This window comes from Eschrichtius robustus, chromosome 15, assembly GCF_028021215.1.
Source record: "Eschrichtius robustus isolate mEscRob2 chromosome 15, mEscRob2.pri, whole genome shotgun sequence".
NCBI lineage: Eukaryota > Metazoa > Chordata > Mammalia > Artiodactyla > Eschrichtiidae > Eschrichtius > Eschrichtius robustus.
Window position 1 is genome coordinate 42,050,788 of NC_090838.1, and position 17,830 is coordinate 42,068,617.

General features: G+C 35.1%; 1 protein-coding gene across 21 annotated transcripts in view; it reads right to left on the minus strand.

Moving 5' to 3' along the window:
- NRXN1 (neurexin 1) overlaps window positions 1–17,830 on the minus strand; it is a 1,110,559-nt gene that overhangs the window by 154,936 nt on the left and 937,793 nt on the right. For all 21 annotated transcript variants that reach the window (XM_068563995.1, XM_068563994.1, XM_068563993.1 and 18 more), the window contains one exon: window positions 17,002–17,173. In XM_068563995.1, coding sequence (XP_068420096.1) covers window positions 17,002–17,173 — 172 coding nt within the window. The remainder of the gene's footprint in view (window positions 1–17,001; window positions 17,174–17,830) is intronic.

Sequence of the window (17,830 nt, forward strand, 5' to 3'; positions counted from 1 at the left end):
CTCTATACGCATGCAATCATCTCAAGGTCCCTTCTATTTCCTGAGACATTGGACACAGCTTTACCACTCCTACCTGTAGAGCCAGACTTCAGTAGACCTTTCGGCCTGCTTTTTACTTGGGAAGATGCTTGGTAGAAGGGAGTGGAAAAGCTTTGTCATTGCCCTCGACTTCTGCTCTCTTCTAATGTTCCTGGGGCCTGCATCCTTAAGAAGAGCCAAGCCTTCATCCTCAACACCAGTGTCTTTCCATCTCTACTCTCCATGCTATAATATAGTCCAAGCACCGTCTGGACTGCTGTATCATCTCCTGCTTTAGCTCCAGACATTCATTCCGGCTCCCTCTAGTTTATTTTCCACACTTTAAGTGGAGGGGTTATTTGAAATAATGTGTTTCTGCCAATAGACTGTAAGCTCATGAGAACAAGGATTGTGTCTGTTTCTGATCACCACTGTATTCCCTGCAGAGGGCCAGGCACATGGGAGATCCTAAAGGAATGTTTTTGAATGAATTACTAAATAAATTAATGAACTGTACCCTCCTAGACACTTGTTTCTTCCACTATCCCTTGTCCTTCACCTTACCATACCGAATCTCTCCACCCTGGACTCTATCAGTCCTATCTCATGCTCCCAGCCACTTCTCCATGATCCAGACTCACTGATTCCATCCTGCATTTCCTTCTAATGCTGCTTCTTGCAGGTGAAAATAGGTACCCACAGCACTGATTGTTTTTCTAATCAATACATTAGGAAAACAGGAGAAATTCCATAATAAGTTTATATATGAAGTCAATTCTCTTCATGAAATTTGACACAATGACTCTCTGCTAACTGTGTGTAGGGACATACAACAATTCTAGTTTGGATAGGAAAATGGGGAGACAAAAAGGTCATAGGACTACTAATCTTTTTTAGGAAGTCCCTGGGCATTCTGAGGAGAAACATCACATATAAGCTCTTAGACATATGTGAATACATTATATGCTTAATATTTCAATCAAAAAATAGACAAACATGAAGAAAAAGGAGGCCTATGCTATAATAACTTGGTATTTAATAAAGTTTATGCCGAAAGAGGTATACGCAAGACATGTTTTTCTTTTTTTTCAGCTGGCAGTGTAGTACACTAAACAAACCTCTGAGCTGAGAAAGCGTGGGTAAAGGGTCCCAGGCCTGTCACTAATGCCATGTATAACCAGAGATACTTTATTTGACTAGTCTTAAAACAAAAAAGATTTTAGGTTGCCATATTTTTGTATTTGATGACTAAGACATTTTATCTCATGACAAAGTAAGGGTCACAACATAGCATACTATCAAGAATACACAGCTTTTTAAACACTTTACATTGTCACGATAACTTGGGTGAAAATTATAGCACATGTAGCTGACATATTTCTCACCAAAAAAGAAAAATCTCCTTTTAATAGTCCCAAGACAAGAAGTTTCCAGTTTGAAATTTGTGAAATCTTGATTTTCTAAATATTTACTCTATAAGGCTATTAACATTTATGGAAAGAGATGATCAAGTCTGTCTGAGTTTATGGGAGTTAAAAAAATCCCAGGTTCAACTCTCAGTAATACACTCAACTCAAAGACATATTACTTAAACTTTCCAAGTGTCATCACATCTGTCAAATGGGGATAAATTATGAGATTATTTTTAAGAATGAGGTGTAATTTGTGTTAAGCCCCCAGGTTCTGGTACATAGTTGGTGTTAACTCTATGATGGCTACTACTGTTTTTATAGATTACACAGAATCACAGACCTGTAGAAATGAAAAAGACTTTATAGCTAGAGTCTGGTCTAATTCCCAACCTATTAAGGATGGTTTTGATAACCTTGACATGTTGGTCTCTTGAGCACCACAGAATTAGAAGAGAGTAGGAAAGGTACCATGGCTCATTAAGAGTTTAAGTAAATTATCTTGTAAAACTACTACTGTTTATGTTATTTCCTTTTAAGATGAAATGAAAAAGTAAAGAAAGAACATCATCACACACTATGGGCAAGTACAATAGACCTTCTTGTTTTGTTTTGGTTTGGCTATACACTGAAATACTCTAATTGCATTCAATCATTAAACTTAGTTTTTCTAGTAAATGGCTTTTAGGTATATTAAACAAATAACAGGAAAGTTCAAAGTATGAAACTGAAATTACAAATACAGCAAAAGAAAATAAACAAATACCTATAATCCTTGGTTTCCTATTGCAAGGGCAAGAAATTGGTAACATTATGAAAGCTACTTAGAAAAACGTATATCAGGAAAATCAGATTTTCAAAAAATGTCTATATGTGTAGAAACAAAAATATAAAATATAAAAAATAAGATTCCAAAATGAAAAATATCAGACCTGAGAGAAAGGCATTTGATTCTACTATACAGCTCTCTTCATCCTCACAAATTCTACTCCTTCTATAGTCTATTTTGGGGAGCCACTGAAGAATTGAGAAGCAGGAAGATGTATAATAAAAGCAATTTTAGGAATATAAGCATCTAGGCTGTACACCTAATGGGTTAACATAATGAAGAACATAGATAGTCTACAGCTGATAATAGGAAAATTGTGATAAAGGTCTTACATAACTAAAACAATGCAAGTGCAGATAGAAAATGATGGAAACTGGGGAATCGTTAAAGGAGGAATTACCGGAAACTAGTGGCTACCATTGGATTTAGTGCTTTGATGGGATAACTAGAAAGATTTTGATATATGGGGTAATAAGGTGAATTACGTTATTAATAACACGCTAGGAATGTCAGACGGTAAGATGGTTTGGGGAGATATAATTCAGTTATAGAGTAAGAATTCAATTGCAATCAGGAATATAAATCTTTGTAAAAATGAAACAGTTGTGCTCATCACTACCTATTTGCTCAGAATGTATTAAAATTTAACAGGAACATACCATTAGAACCAGTTACCAGTCTTGTCCAGGTGGACGCTACTAATTTCACTTTATCATCATAGATTCAGAAACGTGCTCAAATTCTCCTGAGAACCCAGGGGAACTCAAGATGGAAACCTATGGGATGTCCCTAACTCTAGGTCCATGTTGAAACTGCCCCCAAAAGCATTCTTTTGTCATAGTATAGATATCCCTTAGAAACCCACAAATTCTGGAAGAAGGTGGTTCTGATTGTCCTTCCTTAATTACTCCCTCAGCTTTAGTTAGTAGGATTGTTATGAAGTTATCATAAATACCCCATCACAAACAGCAAGACCAATTTTTGTGCTATTTTGGAATCTTTAACCACCTGTGTTCTTGGGTTCATTCTCTCTCCTGTATGGAATGGCCCTATCACCAACATATGTCCATTCTAGACCAGACTCAGATGTTACTTCTTTTAAGCACTAAACGTGTGTATTCTCCTATCTACATCATATCTCTTCCAGCTCTCATATTTACCTTTTGTGCTATGTAATCCTGCATTTCCCATACAATTCACACTTCTCTAATGATTTATCTTTCCTCCCAAATTATACTTCAAACTCTTGTAGGGTAAAGACAATATTTTTTGCTTCTCTGTTCCCCACCAGCTTTAGCCCACCATGGGACAACCATAAAGTGTGTCTTAATACATGCTCATTGATGGATCACAGGAGTAATGGAGGCTTTTGGCCTCCATTAGCTCCTTAATGTAAAATGTGTTAAAGAAATGGATAGGTCTAAGACTTCATCTACTGTTAGCACTTTAAAGAATTTTATCCACTTTCTGATGTTTTTAAAAAAATTTCTAGTCACTTACCTTTTTTCAATGCTTCCTAATTCAGCATGAAATAAATATTTGAGAAAAATATCTTTAGGCAGAAAGTGAAAAAAAAAAAAACGATTTTGAACCCAAAATAAACATAATTTATGATACGTGAAACTTGATTAAGCAAAAGAAGATGTTAAGCATAGATTTATGAGTGACCGAGAATGTGTTGATATTTTAAGATACTTTCAGTAGGAAAAAAGGTAATAATTCCATATCTGGTTAAAATTATTTTTAACCAGAATTATTTATTTCAGAATTATTATTTATGTAATAATACTTAATTGTATTAATTTACTTAATATCTTCAGCTTCCCCACCTGAACAGGAATAAACCCAGCCAGCTAGCATAATGACTAACAGACTGATTCTAGTTTCTCCAGGCAAGAGACAAGCAATAGTCTCAATTCTATCTGGCAGTCTTATAGGTAAAGTGACAAATGTTCTGGATTGCCTAGGGCAGTGCTGGTATGTGTCTGTTATGCAGAAGTAACTATTAATAGTGTTTCTTTTCTCTCTCAGAATAGGGCACCATTGTGGGGAACTGAAGATGGAGACTCCCCTGATGGTTAGAGCCCAGACAAAAGGTAAGGTGCTTGGTATGAAGGAAAAGACAGCTCATTCTTTAGGGGACATCCTCTGTGTCAGGACACATGGCTTGCCGACCCATGCACAGATTGGATTCCGGCTTCCACTCATCCCCTCTGATGGGATATTGGTGAGTGCCTATAGTTAACTCACCAGTAGTAACTGTGTAACTATATGCAGTGGCCTGTCCATCAGCTAGTGTGGATTCCCTAATGCTCACTTATTAAAATTCAAAGGATCTCCAACACCTGATCCACATTCCCAACCTCTGTGAAATCTTCCCTGACTACCACACAGTACTCCTTTCTCTAAATTTAACCAGAAAAGATTTTCTGTGCCATTCATTTACGTTGAATCCAGCCCTTCCTTAGTGATGTCTCTGTAGTGTTTTGGCTCAGGGTGGGTTTGGAGGGCACAAGGGAATGGGGCAATTACACGTCTGAGGTTTCCGGAAAGACTTATCTCCATGTGTGTGAAGCCAAGTCTGGTAGCCAAGACAGGATAAATTTGCTCTCAGAAGGAAATGCACATTAATATGAGGATATTAGTACCTATTGCAACTATAGAATTGCAAAACTAAACTATTTTGATTAATGAGAGTGAGGCTAACACTTACTGAGTACTCACTACTTACCACGTTTTTATTAACTACTAAGTATTTTTAAACTAATAACTCATTGAAAATTCAAACTACCCTAAGAAGTAAGTACTATCATTAACCCATTTTACAGATCAGGAAATTGAAGTACAAAAAGAGGTTAGAGAACTGAGCCAGAAGTCACATATCTATGAAGTAATGTAACTAAGATTTGAACCCAGAGACTCTGACTCCTGAATTTTCTCTCTTAACCTCCACACTATCCCACCTTTAATCTTGTGGTAAGCCTATAGCCTAAGTCTAAAGTTTGGTCATTTGATGTGTAGTCTATATTTCCTATCACAATTTTAGTGTTTAAGAGGGGTATACAAGTTGGATTTGGCACTCACTTCCGTATTTAGGTAAACAATCCCCAGGAAAAAAAAAGAATAACCAGAAGAGGAGGAGGACATAATCCCAAGGGAAAATTCCCAAGGGACACTTGAATGTTCTTTCAAGTTCTGAGCAGAAGAAAGAATAACCATTGGTATCAGGACCTCAGCACAACAAAGGTGCAATCTGGTGGGAACCAGGAAGAAATTTTTCTGATTTTGTTTTTCTTACCGTGACTAAGAATAAATAGTGTAGACAGCATTGCATAACACTTCAGAGCACTGGAGTGAGCTTTGGGGTGTGTGACCTTGGCAAGTAACCTAATTTCTCTGTGTTTAGTCATCTATCCCAAGGAGATACTACAAGCTGCCTTATAAGATTTTGTGAGCGTTAATGAGAAAATGTATGTAAAAAAACCACCACAGTTCCAGTATGGAGTGCCAGCATAGAATACCTAACTCACTGTTGCTGATTCTAGATCCTACCAAAGCCAGGAATTGAAATAAACTCATGAACATCTGGGATTTGGGGTGAGTTCTCTTTACCTCTTCACCCCAATCCTTGAGCGACACCATTTTCCTTATTGAGTCAATGTGATGGATTTAATCTTCTACTTGAACTTCACTTCCATAAAGCACAAGCCTTCCCTGGTGGCGCAGTGGTCAAGAACCTGCCAGCCAATGCAGGTGACACAGGTTCGAGCCCTGGCCTGGGAAGATCTCACGTGCCGCAGAGCAACTAAGCCCATGCGCCACAACTACTGAGCCTGCGTTCTAGAGCTCGTGTGCCACAACTACTGAAGCCCACGCGCCTAGAGCCTGAGAAGCCCGCGCACCGCAACGAAGAGTAGCCCCTGCTCGCTGCAACCAGAGAAAGCCCTCGCGCAGCAACGAAGACCCAACTCAGCCAAAAAAAAAAAAAAAAAAAAAAAAAAAGCACAAGCCTCATCTAAATATCCCCAGGTCTATTTCCTACTGTGATCGCCACCATCCTGCCCCTCTTTTCTGCAAAGCAAACCTTTGCATTTAAAAAAGCTTCTATTTGTTTGTTTCTCCTCTAACCAGAAAATACACCCTCATCCAACTCCTCTGCCAAACTGAGCAATAAAAATAATAAATGAGAGAACTGAAGACTCCACGTGGACTTCTAGAATGCTCCAGCAAAGGTGACACTGAAAAATTATTATGGCGTGCTATCAATTAGTTGACACTGTGTAGAAAAATGAAGCTAAATGTCCTTCTATTCTGTTCAGTTTTGTATCTCATATATCTAGCTAAAATACTTCATTGCTTCATTGGAAATACATATGGTAATATCTAGACAGACTTATGTTAGGTATATTCTTTTTTGGGTTCTCAACAGTCATTTTAAATGTTCAGGCCACCAGTATAGATAATATGCTCAAGATGACAAATTACTTCAATAATACTTAACATGAGGAAAGTTAGTCTCAAATTTCCAGGATGGGGGTGGGAACCTTAGATGCTTTCTAATGCAGTAAAACTCATAAGGCCAAAAACAAAACAGACTTTTAAATGTTTAAGATGAAAGTCTTTCTTTGAGAAATAGTCAACCCATGAGGCTAAATCTGACACAAAATATTCATCATCATAATTTAAATTTTAATATATGGCCTATTTAAAAGCTTCATACTTCAAAAGCTTTTCACATTTATTATGTCATTCTGTCTTAATTAAGAACTAACTAAAATATTAGATTAGGTTACAACTTTGGATTATTACAGAAATTAGGTTCATATTCCTTAGGAATAAATGTACTTTCCTAATAACCATATGAACATGTTGATATACAATTTAGTCACAACAATTACATCTAACTTAGTTTTACAAAGACATGGAGTTTTGTGTTTTAAAATCTTTTTTTTTCCTGGAGTAATGTTATAATATACAGAACTGAGTAAAAGGTATTTTTAAATGAAAATCATTTCAAGTTTTTTTTATTAAAAAATATTAACTTAAAGAAAAGTTATAAAAGATAATAATGAGAGTTCTACATAACTTACATCTAGCCTAACCTACTGTTAACATCTTAAATAACCATTGGACAATTACCAAAACTAAGAAATTGACATTGTTACTACACTATTAACTAATGTAAAGATTTTATAAGGTTTTACCAGTTTTTAACTAATGTCCTTTTTGTGTTCCAGGATCCAATCCAGATTCCCACATTGTATTTGTCATGATTAGACTGAGGTCACGAATTTTAATTGAGAATACAAAGAATACCAGAGAAATAAAGTGCCTCTCTCAGTGCATCGTATCAGGAGGTGCATGAGGTCCATATTTCTTACTACTTGTGATGTTTAACTCAACCACTTAGTTAAGGTGGTCTGCTGAGTTTCTCTGTGGAAAGTTTCTATTTTTCCCCTTGCAGGAGACACTTTTAGATTACATAAATTACTAGTCTCTACTCAAACTTCTACCCACTAATTTTAGTATCTATTGGTGAATCTTGCTTTCAACAATTATTACTTTGATGTTCTAATGTTGAATTTCTACTTCCATCGCCCTTCTACATTTGGTACTGGAATTCTTCTGTAAGAAAGAGCTGTCCCCACTCCCGCACATATCTATCTATCTGTCTGTCTATCTATCTATCTGTTCAATCACTTAAAATCAGTATGTGCTCACAGATATTTATTTCACTATTTGGGTTATAATCCAATACTATATTTATTTTGTTGCTCAAATAGCTCCTTCTGGCTAGTAGGAGCTCTTTCAGATTGGTTCTTGTGTCCTTCTGTCATGCCTTTATATCAGGGGTCAATAAACTGGCCGACAGGTCAAATGTGTCCCTCTATCTACTTTTATAAAGATTTATTGGAACATAACCACACCCATTCATTTACTCATTATTTATTGCTGCTTTTGACCCATAGTGGTGAAGTTGAGTAACTGTGACAAAGATCATGTGGTCCGCAAAAGCCAGATATTTACTACCTGGCTTTTTATAGTAAAAGTCTGTCAATCCTTGCCCTAGATGGATTTTTTTTTTAATTGAGAACTTTGGATAGTGCCAAAAATGCCTTTGTTTGTCACATTTGAGGTAGTTCATTCATAATACAGAACCCTAAATATATATTTTCCTAACTTAATTAGTTATAACATTTTTTATGTTAAGGATCTATTTTTCATGGAAAGGAAGGAGTGGGTTGTCAGTCATCTCCTGGAATGAATTAAGTACATATATAAGAGAATCAACTATAGAGATTAAGAATGTGATGGGGAGAAAAAGGTGAAAAATTATCTAGTACAGAGAGAAAAAGAGATAAACTACCCTTCTCCATGAGTTCTAAAGTTTCCTCTATACATGCAAAGGGCTTTATTACCTTGCCCTCATAATAATAAAAAGTAATCCTTTGCAAAGGTGTCAGATTAATAGTCATTTTTGTCTTGACTGCATTGGACACTGTTATTTCACCATCACACTTCATAATCCTCAGATGACTTACCAATAGATCTATCCAAATGAGACCCTCAAATCACGCACTTTGATTTTAAGGATATTTATTATGCAATGCACCAATGTTAGAATTATAGCAAGCACAGTATCAGTGGTCAAAATCCATTTGTTGGAAGGATTATGACATTCTTGTAATCATATTTGAGAGAACAATTTTTCTAAATTGGTAGTACAAAAGTTGGGCTTGTTCTGTTAAAGAAAAAGAATTTTATCTGAACTAGCAGAGGCTACATCCAGGGCAACATCAGTGGTTAGAAGGTTATTATTAATAGAAGGTTAATAAAGGGCAGTTACATTTCATTGGACGCTTGCTTCATTTGGGTAGGAGGAGGTTCCTCCTCATATGTTCATTAAATAGACTTTATTTTTTCCTCTAAATTCTAGACCTCCTTAAGATCACCCAGAGCAGAGGTTCTGCATTCTAATTCAGAGGTTAATGGGCCATAAGGATGTTGAGGCACAACCCCTAAAAATGATATGCATCACTGAGTGTACATGCAGATATCTGTGTATTTTTCTAAAGATAAGATGCCCTATTTATCAGATTCTTATAGAGGCAGAGATTCAAAGGAAGTTAAGAAAAATTGATCTAGATTAATCTAAAACTGCAGATAGTTACCTAATTTTTGTACTTCATATAGAACTTCAACATTAGTGTATGAAATTTTTACCTTTTTGCTATTCTGCTACCTCTTGAACAAACTGTCATTGTTTACTAGGAAAAAAATGACATTTAATACCAACTAATTCCTGAGCTAACAAAATAAGAAAAGTGGGTAGACAGCAGACAAAGGGAAATAGTATGAAGAGTACGAGCCTTACTCATAGGTGGTATACAAATGCTCACATTAAGGGTTAAGAGGAAAAAAGCAAATAGTAGAATTTTAAAAAACTGTTTAATCATACGCAAAAATACTAGTTGTTATCAGTATTTATCATAAAAATATATAAATATTCCTGGACAATTTAATAAAACCTCTTGATAAAATAGGGATCAGAGTGTTTGAGAAAAAATTAAAAGAAGGGCCCATCATTAAGTTGGGAACACGGCTGATCTCCCATTGAACTCAGGTAATTATACACTATGTTACAATAAAGATACTTTTGGATAATAATCAAATTATAAAAGCACTGTCACAAAACTATAAATCTCTTCAAAATCAACCAAACACCTGCAAGTTTCCTGAAAGCCTAATATCCTTAAAAATGTAATTTCTCTGACTTTTAGCCTTTACCTATTTCTGAAAACCTATTTCTATCTCAACTCCTAAAAACTAAATTTTCATTTATAGTGGCAACTATTTTTTTTGTATCTGACATAAGTGATCCATTGTTTTTAACTAGTAGGTAGATTCCTTATCCTGATCAGTACTTTTGAAGAAGAGTCCTTGAACCCAGTTCCTCAGTCAACATTTTTGGCTACCTTTACTTAAAATTTATGATAATGCCATTCTCTGTTTAACCCAAGTATTTTTCAGGAGTGAAATCAACACCTCCCTTTATTATGATAAGAATTTAAATCTCTAAACAAATTGTAATTTGGAAACAATGACGGGGAACAAGAAGATAAAGGGGGAATCTTCTGGAAACCATGAAGAAGGGCTGCCATTTATATATATTTATATTATCCATGTTTGCCAGACTGTGTAGTCTAAATGATGCCCATCAAACCATGAGAGAACCTTTCTCTTTCTTTTATCAGAAAATTAAAATTCCTAATATGATTATGTTACAGTAACTGTAAGAACGCTTTGATATTAAACAAGAAAAAACTACAGGTCACTGAGAATATATAAGAACAAGTGAGAAGTCTGAGAATATATCATTTCTTTCCATCTCCTTGGATACAATTTCTCTGAAGCTAAGCATTTTAGGTAGATGTATTTCATATACTGCTCAATAAAAAGTTCATTATGCTTCATCATTAAGAAAAGCCCCCAAAGTCTCAGAAAAACTGAACACTGTGAAAGAAGATAATTAAGATGGAAAAAGTCAGAGTTTTAGTCACTAATTTTAATACAGCTATAGTATTTGAAGTTTCAGATTTCTCATAGTATGAAGCTTTACTTTGGATAATTTGGATTAGTAAACAGTTAACTATATCAAATAGAAAGCCAAACATTTATATATTCCCATAAATATTTATCCATGCACCTATGTATGTTTTGGCTAAAAAACATGAGCAAAAGACAATGCTTTGACATTGAAGTTAAATGAGGAAATGGGATTTATTCAACAATTATTTATTAAGTGCTCTATTATGTGCCAAGTCCTGATAATCATGTCTTCTGTTGGAGCCTACCCCAAACTTGTAGTTTATTTAAAGAATGATTCACATCTTCTGTATGGTTTATCAGTTTCCATAAGTGAGTTAGATTTTCACTGCCTTACTTTGTAGGAGGGAAACAAAATTCAGTCACACTCTTCCCATATCGCTACATTTAACCAAGACAGGGGCAAGTCTTCTATTAAGATACAGTTTTTCTCCCGAATAATACTTAAGAATTCTTATACTTGAATCCTCTAATGAACCATTCCTCTTCTAGCTACTGAAATCAACTAAGTTTCAAGTGATGTCACCGAGAAATAAATATAAATTAGTAAATACATAAAGTTTGAAATCATGTCAACCTAAAGGTTGACTGCTGCAGGAAGAGTAAAACAGTATGATTCATAATGGTTTCCTTAATTTGCTAATTAAGTTTTTAAGATGAGGTTAAAAAATAATCAGTGCCTACTAATAAGTAATACTATTCAAAAATTTAGTGATAACAAAAAACTGTGGTTTTTGTAAGAAACTTATTTTTATTCCATGTGTTACTATTTTTTAACACTCATACGATAGTTTTGTGTGTATGTGTGTCTGTGTGAGTCAGTAGAAGCAGTAGGCTGTGACATGGGCTAATATAGACAGTTATGCCTGATCATGTAAATCATAATGTTTAGTTATGAAGAATATACCTTGCTATGCTGAAGGATACATCTAATGATCTCTCTTCTGTTTGGTTTTTGTCTCCCAGACAGTATAAAGGAAAGCACACAGAGCCAGTAGATAGGAGTTTCCAAGTGTAGTTTCGGCTCTGCCACTAACTAGCACAGTGATCCTGATCAAATCCGTTAGCCTCTCCAAGATTCCATTTTATTGTCTGAAAAATGAAGGAGCTGGAAGAGAAGATCTTCGAAGTTCCTTACCTCCTTCAAATTCTATGATTATAAATGAGGTAGATTTTCTCAATTATATCATCCACATAGTAAAAATTCAGCTAAAAAGAAATAAAAATATAAAAATCCTCAAACCAATGGATACTTTAGTACCATATAGGAAACTTTCAGTGATGGAGTGGCTTAAATACATAATAATTAATGACTCGAGCTAAAAATCAATCAATTAATCTAAACTAAGTGTGTAGAATTTAAAGGGAAATCATCAATATGACTTTCCCTGGGCCCTGAAATATTTGAAGCCTTTGAAGATGAAAACAAAGTCAAGATTTAGAGATAATCCCCATAAGATCTTTGAGCCAAATTGAATGGTCATGCAAAAAGCATTTACACCCTCTCCATGAAGTCTTTCCTTGAGTTATTCCTCTTTCTTTCAAATCTTCCGTCCCTAAACTATCTGCTTTGTTACAACACTCCAGATCACCATTTTCTCTTTTCTTTAAACTCTAACAGCAACTAAACCCTGTACTACTAACTTTGAAGCTAATCCGTTTTATGTGACATTGGTAGGTCTTCAAAATCCTTCTTTGCCTCCCAAACAGACTAAACTCTTAGTAAACAGCAACTATATCTCTGACTTCTCTACTTATTCCTATCACAGGTTTCCATTTCATTGTTACCTAATGCAGTCTAGTGGCCACACTGCAGCATCAAAATATTGAATAATCAATGGTTACACTGAGAGAGAGAGAGAGAGGGGAACTAAAAAGTAGAAATGACTCTCCTTTTACTCAGTTGTTCACTAGGTCTTCTAATGTATTCTGCATTCAACCTCTTTATTTTCTCACACCCTCACACCTTATCTTAGGCTTTTATCTTTTGATACCTGGGTTTTTTAATAGCTTCCTAATTATTTTCTGTCTCTACCTCTTCCTGCTAATCCCTTTAAAATGTAATCTAGCCTTTCAAGACCCAAACCAAATTTCCTATATTTTTTGTAGTCTTGCTAGACCACTCACTCCAAAATGGCTTGTCTTTCTTGGAACCAATTTTCCCTTTTTATTTTTCTTATTCAGAAATTAGCAGGGCTTCCCTGGTGGCGCAGTGGTTGAGAATCTGCCTGCCAATGCAGGGGACACGGGTTCGAGCCCTGGTCTGGGAAGGTCCCATATGCCGTGGAGCAACTAGGCCCGTGAGCCACAATTACTGAGCCTGCACGTCTGGAGCCTGTGCTCCTCAACAAGAGAGGCCGCGATAATGAGAGGCCCGCGCACCACTACGAAGAGTGGCTCCCACTTGCCGCAACTAGAGAAAGCTCTCACACAGAAACGAAGACCCAACACAGCCATAAATAAATTAAAAAAAAAAAAAAAAAAGAAATTAGCTGAATATGATATGATAACACTTGTATTTTCCCACATAGTATATTTTTAATCTTGAACATTTTTTACGTATCTCTGTAACCAGATGGTAAGCCTAGGAAGTTCCTTTAATATAGTATACATTTGTTGCTTTGATGTATTAACTTGACAGGAAAAAAATGAATATTTGACCTTGTACAGAATAAATAACATCTTTTTGGCATTCTGTGGTAGACAAACGAATTCAATGGTTTATCCTCGAAGGTAACTGTGGTTTATCTGGAGAAATCTTTAGTCTGGGCTAGTAAAATAATGTTAGGTTTTGTGGATTAACATCATGAGAAGACGAAGTCTATGTTTGTTGAGAGAGAAAATTTTGCTAACTGTAATTAGGAACAAATCAGGGATTAATGATGCATTACATTCTAGAGCTTTAACTGATAAGCACCAAGACATGGCTTTCTCAACTTTAAATGGTTTGCAAAATATTATTTCTATACTTTGCTCCATGCACAGAAAATAATGAAAACTGGGTCTTCTATTCAGAAAATTCAATATTTATTCTAACATGTGAATTGTTGAGTTATGAGAATATTTCATACACTCCAAAAGAGCATAAAATCTACCTCTACTAATTAGTTTCTCTATGAAAGCCTTCCAGACAATTATAGGCTAATACCACTGGTCAATGCTTTAGGTACTTTTCATTAAAGGTACAGTGTTGCTACCAGATGAATTGCTTCATATAAAAGCACTTACCACAAAGTCCTATAATGGAAGGTTAAGTGCTATACTTAATTACTAATTTCAACCCCTATTACCTATATTTTGCAGTGCAGGCACTTAAAAAGGAACCAGATATAGTCTGTTGGTTTCCACTTCTCTGATTACAGGATTTAGCGGTAAAAGCATCAGTCCGTCTGATTTTCTAATGAATAATAACCAAAAAACAAACAAAAAAAAAACTTTTAAAATAAAAATATTCATACCACAAACCAATATAAAAGAGATATGCTAGACATTTCTGTTGAGCTCATACATAAGATCACTTTGTTCTAAAAACTTTAATCTAGATGACACATACTTGTAAATCTCAAGGGCAGATTCTGTGTTTTACCCTTGCTTGTATCCTTCAGAACAACTGCAACTTTGCTCACTTTTGATTTATTAATAACATCTAAAATACTTTTTGGTGAAAGGACACTTAGAATCTTTGACTAAATATAAAAGGTGGCAGCTAAATTGAGTATTACTGAAGAGTCCTTCCTTAATTATCATGATTTTGCCAGCTTCTGATTTTTAAATAGACTTTATGTTGTTTCGTATACTGAGCATCCATTTAATTGGTACATAAGACATCATATGTGTTAAACAACTATTAGTCTAGAAAAAAATATAGAAATATTTGTTGACTTAGTTAATTAACACTGCTCCAATCTCAGCTACTGATATTCAAACTGGACATTAGCATACCACAAAAAGACAGGGATCATGTCTTTTTTGGACTATGCCTAGAATATAGTATCTGGTATGTGCACAATTAAAGGGTTGTTAGTCAGATAAAATATATTAAAATAGTGAGGTATAGAAATTTTTAAAAACATAAAATATTTATCCAAGCGCATTAGTGCATTAGAAAACGAGGTTCTGATTATCTATGCTTGGGAAATGCATACTATATTTCTCTTTTAGAGATTCATTATGGTATTAATATAACAAAGCACAAGCATAGATATTTTTAACTTAGTTAACCCAGAATTTCCCAAACTAACTTGAGAGCGGGACTTCCTCTCTCCTCTCATAAGTCACCATTAACATTCTCTAGAATAGGGCTCTTAAAGATACTAGTTCGGAAGTATGATAAGAGTGAAAAGTTACTAAACTAAGATAATTTTAAAGAATTAACTGGTGAAACAAAGCTAGGCTTCAAGAGGCAACTGCCACACTGTAATAGTAACAGGATTTATCATTTTACATGGTCAGGTTCACTGTTCACGGATGACAACATTCCAGGAGCAGAGTCTAGATCTTATCCTACTTTATATCTTCAGTGGTGTCCAGTGCAATGACTTCCTCTCAGTAAACATGCATTGATTAATCTGGATTTTAGGAAATTCACCAGTTTACGTTTCTGTTGTTTCACTAAGGCTGCAGTTATCATAAAAATTACATTTCTACTAGGATTCAGTACATGCAATAAGGGATTAGCAGGGGCTATGTAGCACTGCATACATATTTAAGTTACTTTCCTTCCAGATCTTCCATTCCTTAGTCTTATTAAAGTTGGTAACAGAAGGTGTGCATTCTTGTAATTGTAGTTTAAAACCGGGATAATTCCAAGGACATCAATTCAGCAAATATTTATTGAGTGTCTACTATTTGCCAGTATTATAAAAGGCACTGGGCATATTATTAATGTGCTTGCTTCTGAATTTTGTCATAGAGCAGGGGTTTTTTTTTATTACATTTAATTCAGCAAATATTTGTAAAGCACCAGATTTATAGAATAGGTTTGAAATGTGGCTTGAAGATGTAGATGCTGTAAATTATGAAAGGTCCAAAAGGGTATCACAGACATTTCATTCCATAATTGTGCATAAGTAGTACTAAAAAAAATTGATCTTTATTTAGTAAGTCAGTTACTTCCTCGAATTGTTTCTTTCAAGAAACAAATACTGTAATAGAGAAATTTATATATAAATTTTGGTAATCATTTTTATTGTGCAAAATAAAAATTTCTTTTTATAATCTTTCTTTATACTAATCTTTCTTTATCTTTATATACACAGATAAATGAGACTGATGTTTTTAGTAACCTCTTTTGTACTAAAATATGGAAAGGATAATAATTTCAGTAAAATACCTTTGGACTTTTAATTTGGATTTTACTTTAAAATAGCATTTTAAAAATTGAGAATATATGCAATCACAAGTAACACTGGTTTAAGTTTCTAATCTACTGCCTTTGTTTCAATAACAGTACTGACAAAACTCATTAATTATGAACAAGATAATTTTTATTTTATCAGTAATAGCTTGACATACATTTTATAGACTTGAAATGACTAATACTACCAGTGTCACAGAATCTTTGCGAAACCCCATGGTTATATGACAGTGAAAACAAATTTCATTTACTTACATGTTCTTATAACTGCTGTTCTATGGTACTATATATAGTTCCTTTACTATTTCTCTGTTTGTCCCATGGTCCTCCTGCAGCTTTCATGAGTCTCAGCTATGTACCACCATCAAAGGAACTCTCGTCCTATTTTCTTTCACAGAAAAGTGGTATGATATTCCCTCTCTTAGGTTTAAATTTTAACTTTGTTACTTTTGACAAAGCCTTTCCTTTGTTCAAATGCAAGGATCCAGTTAAAAAAGAGCTTTGACATGTTGTGCCTTTTATGTGTGCATTTTTTTGGTTTCACTGATGTCCCGAATTTTGCAAACGATAACGTGTGCCTTCAAGTTCTCCTATAAAATGCCATTTGTACACTGTATCAAGAACAGTTTAGGACAGCATTACATTCACATGACTCTAAAATCTGATAAATACTTGATGGTTTCTCAGAAAACCCACAGTTGGGTGAAACGGACGAAAACAATGCTTCGTTTTCCAGTTTGTTTTTCATAAAATCTTCCCCCGATACACATTCACTGGCTTACCTGCAGGGTAGCGCTCAATCACTGGCCAGCTATCCACCTGTAACGTGGCATTGCCACCACTCCTCGTGAAACGGACTACATGGTATTTCCCATCGTTAATGATTGCATTGGACTCTTCGATGGCGATGTCATCTGTCCCAACATTAAATTTAACTCCGATTTTTCCTTGATGCTGGAAGGGAGGAGGGGAGTAAAAAGAGTTGTATGAAGTTGTGCTGATTCATCATCATTTAATAAGAATTACATACAGGGTATTGCTCAAAAACATGCTTCAGAACAACAGCTGCTTTCCTCCGATTTTACTTCTGAAAAGCTCCGGCAAGGTTCTTGACATTTGGATAAATCTGAAGCATCTCTTTCATGGATAATTGATATTCCAAAAGACACGCTTTCAAGAGAATTGAGCTGCCTTCTTCCCAGAGGTTGCCACAGACAAGGTGCACAGCTGCCTGTGTTAAAGGATATACTTTCATGTTAACATAGCTCCTTTAATCCACGCCTTCCATTTCACAAGAAAAATGAGGCTTGAAATTCTCCCTTTTAATAACTGGTGAAATCAGAGCAATGAAGTCTATTTCTAAATACAAAGTGGACAAAAGCTCACAAAATAGAAAATCACTCTACAGGGTATGGGCACACAGACAGGCATTTAATGAGTACAATCATTATTCACACACACAAAAACCATCATATGCTAAGAGTCTGAAATTCACTGAATTTCTTTATTTTGCAAATGATGAAACTATGACACAGGAAGGTGCAATGAGTTGTTCAAGGTCATATAACTAAATAGAGAGGTGCTAGAGTTAGAATTCAGTTCCCTCATTCT